Source organism: Salmo salar, chromosome 04 (genome assembly GCF_965601325.2).
Source record: "Salmo salar chromosome 04, fSalSal1, whole genome shotgun sequence".
In the NCBI taxonomy this organism is placed as follows: Eukaryota; Metazoa; Chordata; class Actinopteri; order Salmoniformes; family Salmonidae; genus Salmo; species Salmo salar.
Window position 1 is genome coordinate 59,630,313 of NC_138294.1, and position 18,794 is coordinate 59,649,106.

Genomic DNA, 18,794 nt, shown 5'->3' on the forward strand with positions numbered 1-18,794 from the left:
AGCATAACCTTGTCAACCCTCAGCAGCACTGATAGGCTTTCACTTCTTTGACCTCCTTTCCTACTGATCAACCTTTTGGCCTTCCTCCGATCACATTTTCTTTAATATCATCTGTGGACATAGATATTGGGACCCCCAGTGATGATTCCCCTCAATCTAGCATAAGCACCAGGGACATGGCTTTTAATCTTCTTCCCTTTAAGCTTTTCCATTTTCAGAATCTTCTCTTGCTGAGCCTGGCAACCACACAATATTAACAATCTACAATTTCCAATTAACCAAGCTAATTTCACTCCACCTACCTCTTTCTTTACTGCATTATATAGTCAGATAGGGTGTAAGTGAGGCCCTGTAGTCTCATCAAACACTATCACCACTTTCCACTCCAACACATATTACTCTTGCTTCCTACCTTGACCCTCTTTATGCTCCTTTACTAGACACTCCACTGCTTCCTGTATCATGATCTCTCTACTTCCTATGTCTTTCCACTACCGGACATTCCGGTCCTTGACCCTCGTCCTCCCGCTCCATACCATCAGAACTGACACTCATATTGTTCGAATTCCAGCACAGCTGTTGCTTCACCAACTTTATCTCAATTTCCTCCATTTCGTCCGCACTACTCGCCACCATGTCCAGCCCAATGAAAACCTCTCACAGTGGCTCCTCTGGCTCCTCTCACTCTTCTTCTTCTTCTTCTTTAACGTTTTATGGCAGACGACACCTATTGGTGTATTGCCGCCACCTAATGTACGGGGTATTAAAACAAAACAAAAATAATATATTCCATTGTGGGTCTCTCTCTGTGCTTTTCGGAGCTGCCGCCTTAAAGCCCCTTCCTACTTCAAAGCCAGAAAAGTATGACACAACCAATTGAACAGTGACACTGTTTTTTTCAGGAAAATGTATATAATTTACATACCAGTGAATTCGTTACCAACATTTTGTCTTTGTATTTGCTGTGATCTGCAAATATATCACATGTGGGCTCTGTTAAGTTGTTAATAAATTGATAATAGAAACGGATTATGAGTTTGGTCCCTAACCTTACGCCACACATTTAGGGCATTTAACATGTATTCTAACAAATATACAAATCTTATCAAGGCTGTCTTTCTCTCTGGGAAAAATACAATTATTATATTCTGCTCTATTAATTTATAACACACATAATATTACCCTTATTTATAGTCATTTGTAATCACACAAGACACAAATGTGTTAAAATCTTTAATAGTGAAGCTGACATGTTGCCTAAATCAGAATAGTTGGTTTGAAATTATTTAGTTTTCGAATGGCAAGAAATGGAAATGGAAAGTATTCAACATTGCAGAACTGAAAGTTGTTCATTGCGTCATTCTAAAGCTAGATCCGTGACGTAAATGCAGTCCAACAAGGCAGTACAAATCGAAAACAGAAAAGCGATCGCGTGGTAGCAACTCCATAGGTTTTTTCACGGTCTTTGCCTATGTTTTCCTCCATGCCTGCATTTCCCATGGCGACCGCTATCGCGCTGAATAACTGGGGGACATCTTAACTGTTATTTTACTTGGCTATAACTCGTTTTTTTAGCTTAGGTTTTAATTTATTTTCGTTTCATTCTCAACCGGCCATGACCGTGGAGCAGAATGTCCTCCAACAGCATTCTCAGAAGGTATGTCTACATAGTGGCAATGTTTTCGTTCTCCGCCTGCTTGCTAGCAAATCTGGCAGGGAAAGATAGCTAGCTTATCAAATCAAATGTAATTGGTCGCGTACACATATTTTGGAGATGTTATCCCGTGTGTAGCGAAATGCTTATGTTATGTTCCTAGCGCCAACCTAACAATACCAACAAATCCCAAAAGTAAAACGAAAGGAATGAAGAAATATAGAAGTATTAAAACGAGCAATGTCAAAGTCTAGGATATAAGGATATAACAATATGTATATGCTGGTGTGTAGACACGTTATGGGCAGTAGTTATGTTAATAGAAAAGGTGTGTACAGCAATAGTTATATTGCTAGGATAGGTCTCGACTAGAATAGTATATAACTTATGAAGTGGGTAAAATAGTATGTAAACATTATTAAAGTGATTTGTTGTTTTCCAAGTGTGGCGTCAGATCGTTGGATCTTTTCTCAATCGAGTGCAGGATCTCTTAGTATTTACAAATATGCATCGTTAAATAATCCCCTTGTCAAACAAATCATGAGGGCAGATTGCTAACGTATCTAACTAGCTAACGTTGGCTAGCTTGGTACATTGCCAACAAGTTAGCTAGCGCGCTAAAGTTACAGGTAGCCCCACTAACGTAAGTTTACAAACAGTGACACGCCTATTTGAGGGGAACAGTTAGCTTGCTGGGTAGCTAGCTAATGTCGTCAATTTAACATAACCAAGGTCGTTACTGGGTGCCTAAATGTTTGCTAGGTCAAGTTTAGACCGTTTTAGGCCAGTGTGATCTTCTCGTCTTGTGAGCTAGCTAGCTAACTAACTTTAACCAGCTAAGACGTTAGAAATCATTGGGTTAGTTGACTGTTGATGGGTTATAAGATAGCAAGTCACTGTTGGTTTCGTCATACAAGTCAGCCACACTTGACCCAGCACATGATCTGTTTGTGTGCCTGAGTTGGTTTGCTAATGTTACTAAAATTACTGTTGTGATATGTTTGTTTACGTGCTGTGACTGCCAGGCAGGAGTGGCAACGATGAGTCTGAATGCAACTGCATTACTGTAAGCTTCCTGAGAGAGGCAGTAGGTTGGCTAATTTTGACCGGTTACGTTGACGAATATATATTTGACAAACACGTATCTAGTACAACTATGCAGACGGCTATGAATCATTGTTGTGATTTTAAAATGGTAAACGCATCATGACCACACTACAATCGGATTTGGGGGAAGAAGACCAACATGACTTCCTCGTTTTAATTAGGTTGTTACAGGTCAGATTGAGCCATAGGTTCGGGTGTTCACAAACATTAGCTATATGAAGCAAACGATACAATGATTTAGTGAGCTGGCTGCTGACAGTGTAGTCCTCATACCATAGCAGCTGTTTACTTAACTCAATTCTTTAGGTAAGATGACTACCTAGCTGCTGTATTACACAGTCATGGGATTTGTCTGAGGGTGTTACTATCGCTCAGATTACCATCCAGCACCACATCATTTGATTAGTGTTGATGATGATATGATTTGGCAACATTAGAGACCATACTCTCTATTGACTTAGTTCAGAACAGCAGGAGGTATGTTATGGTCATGTTTAGTGATGCACCGATATGACATTTTTGTCACTACGGTCCCTGGTTCGAATCCAGGCTGTATCACATCTGGCCGTGATTGGGAGTCCCATAGGGCGGCGCATAATTGGCCCAGCGTCGTCCGGGTTTGGCCAGGGTAGGCGTCATTGTAAATAATAATTCGTTCTTAACTGACTTGCCTAGTTAAATAAAGGTTACACATACACACCACACTGACCAAAACGTTATTTTGTTGGCATTTACGTACAGTTGAAGTCGGAAGTTTACATACACCTTAGCCAAATACATTTAAACTCAGTTTTTCACATTTCCTGACATTTAATCAGAGTAAAAATTCCCTGTCTTAGGTCAGTTAGGATCACCACTTTATTTTAAGAATGTGAAATGTCAGAATAATAGTAGAGAGAATGATTTATTTCAGCTTTTATTTCTTTCATCACATTCCCAGTGGGTCAGAAGTTTACATACACTCAAATAGTATTTGGCAGCATTGCCTTTAAATTGTTTAACTTGGGTCAAACGTTTCGGGTAGCCTTCCACAAGCTTCACTGTAGCAAAGCACCCCCACAACATGATGCTGCCACCCCCGTGCTTCACGGGTGGGATGGTGTTCTTCGGCTTGCAAGCATCCCCCCTTTTCCTCCAAACATAACGATGGTCATTATGGCCAAACAGTTCTATTTTTGTTTCATCAGACCAAAGGACATTTCCCCAAAAAGTACCATCTTTGTCCCCATGTGCAGTTGCAAACCGTAGTCTGGCTTTTCTATGGCGGTTTTGGAGCAGTGGCTTCTTCCTTGCTGAGCGGCCTTTCAGGTTATGTCGATATAGGACTCATTTTACTGTGGATATAGATACTTTTAATAGATACGTTTTAATGACTCCAACCTAAGTGTATGTGAACTTCCAACTTCAGCTGTATGTCCCCATTACCAGTAAAACATAATCAAAACCTATTTCTTGCACTTCCTTGCTGTGCTGTTTCGTTGGTCAGTCGTTTCATTCTCAACCAGGATTTCTGTGGAACGCCGTTTGGGTCTTTGCGTGTCAAAAAAAGATACTCGTCAAATAACACTTTGTGTCAAATAACACTATTTGTGTCAAATAAGCTTGTTGACCAATCAGGACCTGAATATGACTGCACGTCACACAATAATTTAACGCGTTCATAAATCTTTCACGTAGTTATTACACATTGATTACACTACCACTCGTATTTCATATGTCACAACGATTCATTGATACGTATGCTATGATGCTGGTAAAGTTGTCTAACGCACCTACCGTGCTGGTCATAAAAAAAGCAAGCTAGCTCATGGATGCAAACAATGTTCTTCCCCAAAAACATAGCAAAATGACATCTGTTTCAGTAGCTATAGCTAGCTAGCTAAACATATAGCTAGGTGTCATCATCTAAAATAACCCTAATTTATAAGACAGTTCTTACTTGATTAATGGTGGTCGGACCCATCTATGTGAAGCTAGCCAAAATAAGGATTAGCCACAATAGTGGACTTTGTTGTTAGACTTCAAAATAAAAGTATGTAATTGACAGTGATGCAAATTAATACAAATAGTAGAATTATGCCATAATTGAATAGATCATGGTAAACGAGGTTAGAATGTTGTTATATAAATCAACAAAAGAAAATAATTAGTTAATTTGACAAATCTGTTGAAATCACACTGGATGTATCATACTTTAGAATTGAATTGGGGGCATACTTATTTCACTGTACATATCTTTCTGATTGAGAGGGGGTCAAATACTTATTTCCCTCATTAAAATGCAAATCAATTTATAACATTTTTGACATGCGTTTTTCTGGATTTTTTTGTTATTCTCACTGTTCAAATAAACCTACCATTAAAATTATAGACTGATTATTTCTTTGTCAGTGGGCAAACGTACAAAATCAGCAGGGGATCAAATACTTTTTTCCCCTCACTGTAGTCTGACTGGGGAGGTGATTTCACATAGTGACACTCCTGCGATAAGAGCTACAACTATAATATTTGCATAACACAGTTGTGTTCTGTGGGTGTCACCGAGTAGACTGATACCCCATATCATTGCTTCGCATTCCAACCTTGTTTAACGTTATCTAGTCTAAATATGGCATGATTCCACCAATTGTAACCTTCTGCGTCACTTTCAAAGAGGTACTTTTATTTTAGAGACAAACCGCAAATTCCACTATTGTGCCTAATCCTTATTGTGGCTAGCTTCACAACACATAACCCGGTCCGGTCGAGCCTCACTAGCCAGATGAAGCTAGCTGACTGCTGATAACGTTAGCTTTGGCCTTCAGGGGTAAGTAGCTGGCTAGCTATTTATTTTCATGAACTGAAGTTCAATTTCAATAGGTGAACAAGAAGTGGCTACCTAGCTAATACTTACTCACAAGGATTCTTAAATCATTGCTAAGAATAATGAAAATGACTGCAGTTTCTACTGGTCATTGTTTTCGGGCTGGTTGTATTGGCGCTAGCTAGGTACCAAGCTAAAAGCTAGCTACCCTAGAAGTTGCGGTCGAACAAATAATGCTTTAATACCAATGCGGTATTGTGAACACATCGTCTGTGGCTGGTGTTTGCAAACTTTTTTTTTTGTACAGCTTTGACAGTGCTACTGATAGTAGTGGTGGCGCTTGGCTTGCACTTGCAAATTCAGAACACACAACATTCTATAATAGAACTGTTATTTTACTTGTCAAATTTAAAGCTTATTTAACCTGTCAAATAGTGTTATTGTCAATAGTGTAATTTGACGTGTATCTTTTTTGACACGCAAAGACCCAAACGGCGTTCCATAGTATGTCGTGATGCTAATAGCAGTGACGCAATTACTGTCTAACTCCGGTAGGGAAAGATCTGAAAAATAGCTCACTTGTTAGTGTGTATCGGTGCTCGACCAGTCGCGAAAGCCAACATCACCCACGACAGAGAACGGTTGATTGTCAAGGGCAATGAATTCCATTATCTTGGCTTCAATGGATTTGTCTCGCTGAAATGTTACTCTTTCAAATGACTGCTCGACTCATTGACTGCTCGATCCACGCAGCAGACATTGTGGGCCAGGTTAGGAATGCTGTGTTGCACAGTTTTACGTGGCGTCATTACGTCATGTACCTACGTTATATAGGTATGCACGTCAGCTTTGACATCGGCGTTAAACTAGACATCGGACCAATACCGATTTTGGCATTTTTAGTTAATATTGTCCGATTCCGATATGTTCACTGATACATTGTGCATCCCTAGTTATGTTATGGGGTTATATAAGGCCATATACAGTGCAGTTTGAAAGTATTGAGACCCTTTTTCCACATTTTAGTTACGTTGCAGCCTTATTCTAACATTTATTAAATCATTTTTTCCCCCTCATCAATCTATGCACAATACCCCATAATGACAATGCAAAAACAAGTTTTTAGAAATCTCTGCAAATTTATTTAAAAAATACCTGATTTACGTAAGTATTCAGACCCTTTGCTATGAGACTCGAAACTGAGCTCAGGTGCTTCCTGTTTCCATTGATCATCCTTGAGATGTTTCTACAACTTTATTGGAGTCCACCTGTGGTCAATTCAATTGATTGGACATGATTTGGAAAGGCACTCACCTGTCTATATAAGGTCCCACAGTTGACAGCGCATGGTAGAGCAAAAACCAAGCCATGAGGTTGAAGGAATTGCCCGAGACAGGATTGTGTCTGCACAGATATGGGGAGGGTACCAAAACATTTCTGCAGCATTGAAGGTCCCCAAGAACACAGTGGCCTCCATCATTCTTAAAATGAAGTTTGGAACCACCAAGACTCTTCTTTGAGCTGGCCACCTGGCCAAACTGAGCAATCGGTGGAGAAGGGCCTTGGTGAGGGAGGTGACCAAGAACCTGATGGTCACTCTGGAGATGGGAGAACCTTCCAGAAGGACAAGCATCTGCAGCACTCCACCAATCAGGCTTTATGGTGGAGTGGCCAGACAGAAACTACTCTTCAGTAAAATGTACATGACAGCCCACTTGGAGTTTGCCAAAAGGCACCTAAAGAAACAAGATTTTCTGGTCTGATAAAACCAAGATTGAACCCTTTGGCCTGAATGCCAAGCGTCACGTATGGAGGGAGCCTGACGCCATCCCTACGGTGAAGCATGGTGGTGGCAGCATCATGCTGTGGAGATGTTTTTCAGTGCAAGGACTGGGAGACTAAGGGTCTGAATACTTAAGTAAATGTGACATTTCCATTTGGTATTTTTAACAAATTTGCACAAATTTATAAAAACCAGTTTTTGCTTTATCATTATGAGTTAGTGTGTAGAATGCAGAATGTTTTTGTTATATCCATTTTAAAATAAGGCTGCCCTGTGAAATTGCAATAAACCTAGGTAGTAACACACAGGATGCAATATGCCAATGTTTTGAATGCTATTATGCCTGGTTGCATGAAGGCCTAAGTTCACTCACATAGGATATAGGATATGTAAACTCCTTGGTGTTGTAACACTTTGGAATGCAGAATGCTCATTCCTTTAATATGTCGTAAAGCCTCAGAGTGGACTCTCTCAGGCAGCCAGGCCCGTTGTGCTGGTGTCATTCACTGGCACTGACCTCCTTGTAAGGGGAAACTGTGCGACAGACAGACACTCTAGACTTGCCACATGAGGATGAGTTGAGGTGTGTATGGGTCAGCTTCCAAACAACTGTCAGGGCAGAGGGGGCCTGACCCCTCTCCCCTCTCACCCTCTGTTGGGTTCTGCCTGCTTGTGGCTAGCCTTTATAGCTAGTATGTTCATAAACATGACTAAACTAAAATGCACTTTCTACAGGACAGTTGTTCTTTCTCAACAATCTCTGTGAAGTGCTTCAGTCTGCTAAAGTAGTTGGCTAATACTTTGAATCACGAAAACCCCAACGCAACAATCAGTTCAGCTTTATTCGGGGCAATTCCGCAGTACCGGAATTGTGCTGAGATGCAGATTTTTCACTTAAAATGTATGCCAAACAAAAACCTGTGATTTCTAAGTTTAACAAACCATGCAACCCTATGCACCAGGACTACTTTTAACAACGTACACAGAAAATGTTACAAAAACACATCTACTGGAAGAAAGTATGCGAAGTATGGTAATAGAATTTCTGTAAAATCTCCCTCCGTTTTTTGTTTATATATATATATATATATATATATATATATATATATATATATATATATATATATATATATATATATATATATATATATATATATATATATATATATATATATATATATATTAAATACCTCTTCAATATTCGCTCCGAATTAAGATTCAATGATGTCTGCAGAAATAATGGGGTGTCATCTGACATGACACATTGACTTTGAAAAAATATATTTTGGTTATTGAACTACAGTAAGTGAAGTGGATTTACACCTGGTAAAGGAATTTCATCATGGTTCCCTGATCTGTACTACACAGAAATGCATAATTATGGTTATGAATGGCATTCTCTTCATGGTAATGTATCCTAAATAGGTACACTAAGGTATAAATACGCAAGAGCCTCTTTTGCATTTGGGTATTATTCTACACACTGGCTATTATTTTAATCCGCTCTGCCCCAAACAAGACACATTTGGTTGGTCCGGACCAAATCTCAACCAATCATAGAACAGTAGAGTTCAGTACAGTAAAGTAGCGTATAGTACAGCACAGACGAGTACAATACAGTACATTATAGTGTACTCAACTCTAGTGTGCGCCACTGTGTACTGAACTTTACTGAACTCTACTGTATTTTACTGAACTCTACTGTGCTGTCCAAACTGGTGAACCCAACTGTAGTTGTGACTACTATGACTTCCCATTGTAGCAGAAATTCCGTTACAGATTTTTATTCAGAAATTTCTTTACCGATTTGGTAAAGACAGTAAAAACACGAACTAATTGATAGGTCTACCTTGTTACTAATGTGAACTTTCATTATCTTCCTCATGATGGAGAGAAATTAAAAAATATCTTAAAGATATTTCTGTTTTTGGTAACGGAATTTAGAGCGTGTAAAAATCGTCTGTCCTTGGCTGCAACACTCACTACCGAGTTCCAAACTGCCTCTGGAAGCAACGTCAACACAAGAACTGTTGAAATGGGTTCCCATGGTCAAGCAGCCTGCACAAACCTAAGATCACCATGCGCAATGCCAAGCGTCAGCTGGAGTGAAGCTCGCTGCCATTGGACTCTGGAGCAGTGGAAACGCGTTCTCTGGAGTGATGAATCACGCTTCACCATCTGGCAGTCCGACGGATGAATCTGGGTTTGACGGATGCTAGGACTATTTTACTGCCCGAATGCATAGCGCTAACTGTAAAGTTTGGTGTTGGAGGATTAATGGTCTGGGGCTGTTTTTCATGGTTTTGGCTAGGCCCATTAGTTCCAGTGAAGGGAAATCTTAATACGACAGCATACAATGACATTGTAGACGATTCTGTGCTTCCAACTTTTCAACAGTTTGGGGAGGCCCTTTCCTGTTTCAGCATGACAATGCCCCCATGCACAAAGCGAAGTCCATACAAAAAAATGGATTGTCGAGATTGGTGTGAAGAACTTGACTGGCCTGCACAGAGCCCTGACCTCAACCCCATGGAACACCTTTGGGATGAATTGGAACGCCGGCTGTGAGCAAGGCCTAATCGCCCAACATCCGTGCCCGACCTCACTAATGCTCTTGTGGCTGAATGGAAGCAAGTCCACGCAGCAATGTTTAAAAATCTAGTGGAATCCTTCCCAGACAAGTGGAGGCTGTTATAGCAGCAAAGGGGGGACCAACTCCATATTAATGCCCATGATTTTTGAATACGATCTTCAACGAGCAGGTGTCCACATACTTTGTAACGTTAGGCTCCGTGTTTTTAGATTGCTACATAAATAGATACGCTAGCCTATTAGCCACGTTATGACTGACTTGTGGTCATTGCCCTTGCTATGCTGAACAAAAATATAAACGCAATATGTAAATTGTTGGTTTCATGAGCTGAGAAAAGCTCCCAGAAATGTTCCATAAGCTTATTTCTCCCAAATGTTGTGCACACAATTGTTTACATCCCTGTTGGTGAGCATTTCTCCTTTGCCAACATATGGTGTTGTGTGCGCGAGCGGTTTGCTGATGTCAACGTTGTGAACAGAGTGCCACATGGTGGGGTTATGGTATGGGCAGGCATAAGCTACGAACAATGAACACAATTGCATTTTATCAATGGCAATTTAAATGCACAGGGATACCGTGACAAGATCCTGAGACCCATTGTCATGCCATTCATCCGCCACCATCACCTCATGTTTCAGCATGATAATGTATGACCCCATGTCACAAGGGTCTATACACAATTCACAATTCCTGGACGCTGAACATGTCCCAGTTCTTCCATGGCCTGCATACTCACCAGACATGTCACCCTTCGAGCCTGTTTGGGATGCTCTGGATCAACGTGTTCCAGTTCCCACCAATATCCAACTTCGCACAGCCATTGAAGAGAAGTGGGACACCATTCCACAGGCCACAATCAACAGCCTGATCAACTCTTTGCGAAGGCGATGTATTTCAATACCTGTTTAAGACTTTTTCTGGTAGATGTTTTCCAAGACCCCTTATCAACCTGTTTGACCAGAAATCAAAGCTTTTGCTTATTCCACCCTTTTAGGATGGATAATTGTTAAAATGTCTATATATGCCTTAATTAAACAAAATGTAGACTCTTCGCTTTGATTTCTATACCCAATTTGACATGCTCCTTCACATGTTGGTGCTCATGGAGACTTTTGGATGGAAATGACCTTAGCTAATAGAGCACAGCAATAAATGATAGATTGTTTGGAATGAAGAGACGCCCAATAATAGTGAGGTTCCCGTGTGGCTCAGTTGGTAGAGCATGGTGTTTGCAACGCCAAGGTTGTGGGTTTGATTCCCACGGGAGACCAGTACGTTTAAAAAAAAAAATAAAAAAAACGTTATAAAAAAAAGTTATAAGTATGCATTCACTACATGTAAGTTGCTCTGGATAAGAGCGTCTGCTAAATGACTAAAATGTAGGTTGTTTTGAATTCCAGTCTGGGGAGGAGTGTTTTGATTTGGCTCAGTCAGGGAGAACTTGGCATAGCAGCTGTCTCTAGGTTTGACCACTGTCCTAAGAGCACTGCCTAGTATTACGCCTAGCCTGAATGGGAGCCGTGACAGAGAGGGAGAGACAGACAGAGCGAGCTTGTTAGGTTGGTGTATTATTTATGTTCACTTACTATAACGGTGTGAAGTGAACTGTGATTTCCCTCTCTCTAATGGCCCTGTGAAACACAGGTGCCCCAGCCAGGGCCAAAACACTTTCACTTTTAACCCCCTGTGAAATATCTGGAGGTAGTTGCCAAGGAGCTGTGGGACAGTGGACACAAGTGGAGCAGTAGTTAGCACCCATATTTATTCACCCATGTTTATTTTGTGGCAAACATGGGGTTCCCTTGATGGTATCTTTGCAGCACACAGCCACTTGTAGCAGTGTACTTAATGTTCTAGCCTCTATGGCTGCTATCCTAGGGTCTAGAATAGTGGCCTGAGCCTCAGGTCCTGGCAGTAAGTGCTCTCTGTCATTGTTTGGAGTGTTGGAGTGCACTCGATCAGGGTGTGTAATGCACTGGCTCATTGTTTAATGGACACGGCCATTGTGTGGTGGTAAGCCCTTGCACCCCAGCTGGGGTTGACATGCGCCAGCAGGGCAGACATGAGTGCACAGTGCAGTCTCATCCTCTCCACCAGTTAATGCCTGTCTGTCTGGTAGTCTGCATGGATTCGGTAAAACGTTGTAGCCTTCTTGCAATACATCATCCTCTGCAGCTTAGCTAGCTTGGTTCAGTTAAGATTGTCAGACATTTTGTGCTCTTGCTGATTTGTGTTGTTCCGCTAGTGAATTGATGAAGAGTGACGTGTGTCCTGTCATGTCCTCATCTGCCTCTCTTTCTCTGCCCCCCCTCTCTCTCTCTGCCCCCCCCCCCTCTCTCTCTGCCCCCCCCCCCCCCTCTCTCTGCCCTCTCTTTGCCCTCTCTCTCTCTCTCTGTCTCTCTTTTCAATTCAATTGACTTTATATAATATTTATATATAAACAAATGGTGGGACCAACAGCAATAATAGTAGTAGTGGATATGGGATTACCATCAACAATACATTAAAGCAATGGTAGTAGACCAGTGTCAACATGACTGAGAAGACGCATGACATGGTATGAAAGACAAAACAAAACAAGATGGGAAATATTATCGACATTACATTGCACTTTTCACTGGCTGTCCCTCAGGTTGTGGCAGCAGGACACACATTTGGCTGCCAAAACTGCACATTTTGGCTTTTCACCCAATAAATATTTGATTTTATAGTTTCAAATTCTTTGTATTGAATTATAATTTTGGGAAAGAAATATTCTCTTAGGTCTGAGTATTTGTCACAGTGTAATAGGAAATGTGTCTCTGTCTCTCTCTACCTCTCCCCTGGAGCAGAGTGAGCACAGCCTGTCCTCTCTGGGCAGCCAGGTTTGTCTGTGACGACCGGTCTCTATAGCCAGACTGTGCTCACTGAGTCAGTACCTAGTCAGTGTTTTCTATCAGTCACAGTGGTCAGATAGTCTGCCACCATGTACTGTCTGTTTAGAGCCAAATAGCATTGAAGTTAGATTTTTTTGTGGTGTCTTTCCAATAAGTGATATATTTTTCTTTTTGTTTTGTGATTTGGTTGGGCCAGATTTTCTGAGTGCTGTCCTGAGGCTCTATGGGGTTGGTTTGGGTTAGTGAACTGAGCCTCAGAACCAGCTGGCTGAGGGGACTCTTCTCTTGTTTCATCTCTTGACATTGTAGAGCTGTGTGATGGAATGTTTTGGGGTCACTTGTTTTTAGATGGTTGTAAAATTTGATGGCTCTTTTTTTCTATTCGATTGAGGGGGTATTGGCCCGATTCTGCTCTACAAGCGTTATTTTGAGTTTTTCTTTGCACTTGCAAAACTCTGCATGCAGTATTTCGATTGGATGTTTCTCCCATTTGGTAAATTCATTTTTAGAGATTGGACCCCATACTCACTGCCATATAGAGCAATTGGTTCTATAACTGAATGGAACATTTTGAGCCAGATTCTAATTGGAATTTCGATTTTGAAGTTCCTTTTTGGTGTCCAAATAGAATTTATATTTGTGTCATCCTGATTTCCGGACCTTTTTTGGAATATCATTTTATATATCGTTTTTTAGGTTAACGGTCAGAGCCCAGGTCTGACAGAACCTGTGAAGACGATCTAGGTGCTGCTGTAACCCCTCTTTAGTGGGAGACAGCAGCACCAGGTCATCTGTTTACAGCAGACCCTCTTTAGTGGGAGACAGCAGCACCAGGTCATCTGCGTACAGCAGACACTTGATTTCAGTGTTGTGTAGGGTGATACCAGGTGCTGCCGATTCTTCTAATGTTTTTGACAATTCATTCATGTAGATGTTAAATAGCGTTGGACTTATTGGGCAGCCCTGTTTCACTCCCTTTCCCTGAGAGAAGAAGTCTGTTTGCTTGTTGCCAATTTTAACCACACATTTGTTTTTAGTGTACATTGATTTAATAACATCATATATTTTCCCTCCAATACCACTTTCTATTAGTTTATAAAAATACCTTATTGTCAAATTGAATCAAATGCTTTCTTGAAATCTACAAAACACGAGTAGATTTTGCCTTTGTTTTGGTTTACTTGTTTGTCAATTAGAGTGTGGAGGGTGTAAATGTGGTCTGTTGTACGATCATTTTTTAGAAATCCAATCTGGCTTCTGCTCAGGATGTTGTGTTCGTCAAGGAAATTATGTAGTCTGCTATTTATAATACTGCAGAGAATTTTCCCCAAGTTGCTGTTAACGCAAATTCCTCTGTAATTATTTGGGTCAAATTTGTCTCCATTTTTATAGATTGGTGTGATCAATTCCTGGTTTCAAATATCGGGGAAAATACCTGCAGTGAGGATAATGTTGAAGAGTTTGAGTAGAGCCAATTTGAATTTGTGGTCTGTATATTTGATCATTTCATTTAAAATACCATCAGCACCACAGACCTTTTTGGGTTGGAGAGTGCATAGTTTTTCCAATAATTATTCTTCTGTAATTGGGGTATCCACAGGATTCTGATACTCTTTGACTGCTGATTCAAGGATTTGTAATTTTTCTTGTATATCTTTTTGTTATGGGCTCTTTGTTATATTGCTGTAGAGGTTTGCAAAATGATTTCTCCACATATCCCAATTTTGGATAGCCAATTCCTCCTGATGAGGTTTGTTTAATTTATTCCAATTCTCCCAGAAGTGGTTTGATTCTATGGATTCCTCAATTCCATCCAGCTGATTTCTAATGTGCTGTTCCTTTTTTGTTCTTAGGGTGTGTTTGTATTGCTTCAGTATTTCCCCATATTGAAGGTGTATATTTTTGTTGTCTGGTTCTGTGTTTTTGATTAGATATAATTCTCAATTACTTTCTTCAATTTTTGCAATCATTATCAAACCATCTTTCATTATCTGTTATTTTTGGTTTGCTCATATGCTTCTTTAGATTAGCCATGGAGGCTAATTTGTCAAATATAAAGTTTATGTTCCAAATGGCCAAATTTACACCTTCATTGCTGTAGGAGAATGTTAAGGCTAAAAAGTTGTCCAGTAGAGATTGTATTTTTTGGCTACTAATTGCTTTTTGGTAGATGTCTGTACTGTTTTCACTCCATCTTTAGGCCTGTCTGGTACCATGTAATTTATTGGGCCGTGATGCTTCACGGTTGGGTTCTGCTCTTCTCAGATACACTGTGATTTTACTGTGGTCTGAGAGGTGTAAATTCCAACATGCAACGTAAAAAGATTTCATAACTTTTTTTCTTTACCTTCAAAATGAGACAAACACTCACAATCCAAACAAGAACTATTAAAATAGGATTTTTCAATTAATGTAAACTCTTCTTATGCAAATGTGATTTGTTAATCATTTAAGATAGGATTTGTGTCATGCCACTTGGGTGGATGTAGTGAGAGGATGGTGGAGTTCTTGTGCTCATCTTACCATGACCCTCGGCCTATCACGTGAGCATAGTAGACTCAGCATTTGTTTAACTTCTTTGGGCTCATTGGGATGCTAGCGTCCCACCTCGACAACATCCGGTGAAATTGCAGAGCACCAAAATCAAATTACAAAAATAGTAATAATAAACATTCATGAAAATACAAGTGTTATACATCGGTTAAAAGATTAACTTCTTGTTAATCCAGCTGCTTTGTCAGATTTCAAAAAGGCTTTACGGCGAAAGCATACCATGATATTATCTGAGGACAGCGCCCCGCTTACAAACATTTTCCAACCAAGAAGAGGCGTCACGAAAGTCAGAAATGGCGATGAAATAAATCACTTACCTTTGAAGATCTTCCTCTGTTGGCAATCCAAAGGGTCCCAGCTACACAATAAATGGTTGTTTTGTTCGATAAAGTCCCTCTTTATATCCCAAAAACTCAGTTTTGTTGGCGCTTTTTGTTCAGTAATCCACTGGCTCAAAGGCGGTCAAAACATGCAGACGAATATATCCTAATAATACCGGTAAAGTTCGTTGAAACATGTCAAATGATGTTTATAATTAATCCTCAGGTTGTCAATTATCTAAATAATCGATAATATTTCAACCGGACAATAGCGTATTCAATAGGAAGTAAAAAGAACGAAGAGCGCGCACACAGTCACGTGCGCAAAACGGTACTGCATGATTCCATAGACCACTTACCAAAATATATTTTTCTTTGTCGTTTTTCAGAAAACAAGCCTATGACTTCCACTAGATGTCAACAGTCTTTAGAGACTGTTGACATCTAGTGGAAGCCATAGGAACTGCAATCTAGACCCTAAAACCTTATATAGTCAATTGGCTTTCAATGGAAAACCACTCACATAAAAAAAATCCCACTTTCTGGATGGATTTTCCTCGGGTTTTCGCCTGCCATATCAGTTCTATTATACTCAGACATTATTTTAACAGTTCTAGAAACTTCAGAGTGTTTTCTATCCAATGCTTCCAATTATATGCATACCCTAGCTTCTGAGCCTGAGCAACAGGCAGTTTACTTTGGGCACGTCAGTCCGAAATTCCGAATACTGCCCCCTAGCCCAAAAAGGTTAATGTCACTCATTTCGTTGGTGGGGGATGGGCCAGTTGCTCCTCTCACAGCCTGTGCTACAGCCTGTGCGTAGCTCTGCCTGCTGGGCTATGGCTCCTCCAAGTGTGGGTCTGCGGTGGGGGGCAGGGGGTGGTAGGCATCGTCTGGGTGGGTCTGAAGCTGGACTGGGGTGGTCTGTGCTACGCTGGCTGTGGTGGGCATTGAGGTTGGTGGTGCTGTGGTCATGGCTGGGGGGTCCGTGGTGTTGCGTCGGTGATCTCGGAGGGGTGGAGATTGCTCCGCTGTTCCTGGGTGGAGAGGTCGGGCTGCGGTTTAAAGCGACGTCCTTGAGAGTTTTGGCATGGATGGGGACTGTCTCCCTGTACAGGTGAACATGGTCAGAGACTGTCCTGATCGAGGGTGGGATGGTGGCCAGGTGTAAATTGGGTCGCAGGGCACAGTCCCGGGAGAGGCTGGTGTTTATTCTTTGGATTGTGGCATGGTGGAAGTCCTTCCTCTGTAGAAGGGTTGACACCACGATTCTTGTGTTGGGGAAGATTGCGGAGGCCTTCTCAATCACTCCCCGTAGTGAAGTCGCCACCCTCTCCTGCTGAGCACGCAGGACGTTGCTTCCGGTGTGTATGATTATGTGGCTTGGGGACCCAAGATGGGCCTTATCAAGCAGCTCCATGGCACTCTGCGTTGTTGGGCACCACACCTTTCTCCTTTTGTGTCGAGGGAAAAGTTTCTTCTCCTGAACAAACTTCCCATATGAGTCCATTAACAGGACGATGTCAGCCAGTGTTTCTTCTGGACTGGAGGGGGTAGTGGGGGGGCTGGTGGGTGTTGGAGCTGGGGTGTGGCTGGTCTGTGGCTGGTCTGTGCCGGTACCGCTGTCAGTGGGAGGCTGTTCTGTGGGCTGGGGAGGAGGTGTGCAGCAGGCAGGGCTGGGGAAGCCTGGCTGGTTGAGCTGGGCTCCTCTGCTCTGTGAGGGCAGGTCATAGAGTGGTGTTCTAGCTGCTCTTGCAGCCTGTCCTCTGTTCTCTTTCTCTCCTGCAGCCTGTCCTCTGTTCTCTTTCTCTCCTGAAGCCTGTTCTCTTTCTCTCCTGCAGCCTGTCCTCTGTTCTCTTTCTCTCCTGCAGTCTGTCCTCTGTTCTCTTTCTCTCCTGCAGCCTGTCCTCTGTTCTCTTTCTCTCCTGCAGCCTGTCCTCTGTTCTCTTTCTCTCCTGCAGCCTGTCCTCTGTTCTCTTTCTCTCCTGCAGTCTGTTCTCTTTCTCTCCTGCAGCCTGTCCTCTGTTCTCTTTCTCTCCTGCAGCCTGTCCTCTGTTCTCTTTCTCTCTTGCAGTCTGTTCTCTTTCTCTCCTGCAGTCTGTCCTCTGTTCTCTTTCTCTCCTGCAGTCTGTCCTCTGTTCTCTTTCTCTCCTGCAGTCTGTCCTCTGTTCTCTTTCTCTCCTGCAGCCTGTCCTCTGTTCTCTTTCTCTCCTGCAGCTCCTCTCTTAGTGAGGTCAGATCGTTATTACTGCTCTGCCTGTCTTTTTGGAGCTCTCTCACTTCCTTTGTTAGATCAGCCAGCTCTCTCTTGAGTCCGTCTCTCTCTTGCTGAACCTCTTTCAGCTGTGTTGCAAGGCTGCTGTCCTGCTCTGTCCTCACCTGGTTAGGAGCTCCTCTACGGTGAGGATGTCTGGTTGCTGTTTACACCCTTGGTTAGGAGCTCCTCTAAGGTGAGGATGTCTGTTTTGCTCACGCTCTCCCTGAGCAGGACCACCTCCCCCTCCAGTCTGGTGAACTCCTCCCTCATGGCAGCCATGGTGGTGAGGAGGGCCTGAGTCTGCTCTGCACTGTGGGGGTCGCTCTCCTCCTGGGACGTGTCCTCCACTGTGGTGGGAAGAGAGGTGCTGGATGTGCCTTTTGGGGTGGGGATAGTGGGGGTGGGCCTGGTGGAGTTTGTCTTGTGGGAGGGCATGTCACTGGTGGTGTCCTCTCTCTCTCTGCTCTCTCCTTAATGGTCTAAAAGTCTGTTTCAAACAGCCTAATGTTACCTTGCACCATGACAGTCCCAGTCTTGTAGAGGTTGATCTCGCTCCTCGCTCTCTCGCCCCTCTCCTCTCTTGCTCCTCTCGCTCTCTCTCTCCTTCTCTCTCTCTCTCTCGCTCCTCTCACTCTCGCTCCTCTCTCTCTCGCTCCTCTCTCTCTCGCTCCTCTCTCGCTCGCTCCTCGCTCTCTCTCTGCTCGCTCCTCTCTCTCTCTCTCTCGCAGCCTCTCTCTCTCGCTCTCTCTCTCTCGCTCCTCTCTCTCTCGCTCGCTCCTCGCTCTCTCTCGCCTCTCTCTCTCCTCTCTCTCTCGCCGCTCTCGCTCTCCTCCTCGCTCTCCTCTCTC

The 18,794-nt window shown here is 42.3% G+C and overlaps 1 protein-coding gene across 6 annotated transcripts in view; it reads left to right on the forward strand.

The window, feature by feature from the left end:
• The first annotated feature begins 1,392 nt into the window (after positions 1 to 1,392).
• The window catches only part of usp25 (ubiquitin specific peptidase 25), a 68,841-nt gene continuing 51,439 nt past the window's right edge, over positions 1,393 to 18,794 (forward strand). For 5 of the 6 annotated variants that reach the window (XM_014197388.3, XM_014197392.3, XM_014197390.3 and 2 more), the window contains exon 1: positions 1,393 to 1,657. In XM_014197388.3, coding sequence (XP_014052863.1) covers positions 1,616 to 1,657 — 42 coding nt within the window. In that variant the 5' untranslated portion in view covers positions 1,393 to 1,615. The remainder of the gene's footprint in view (positions 1,658 to 18,794) is intronic. The other variant, XM_082974602.1, reaches the window with a different exon arrangement.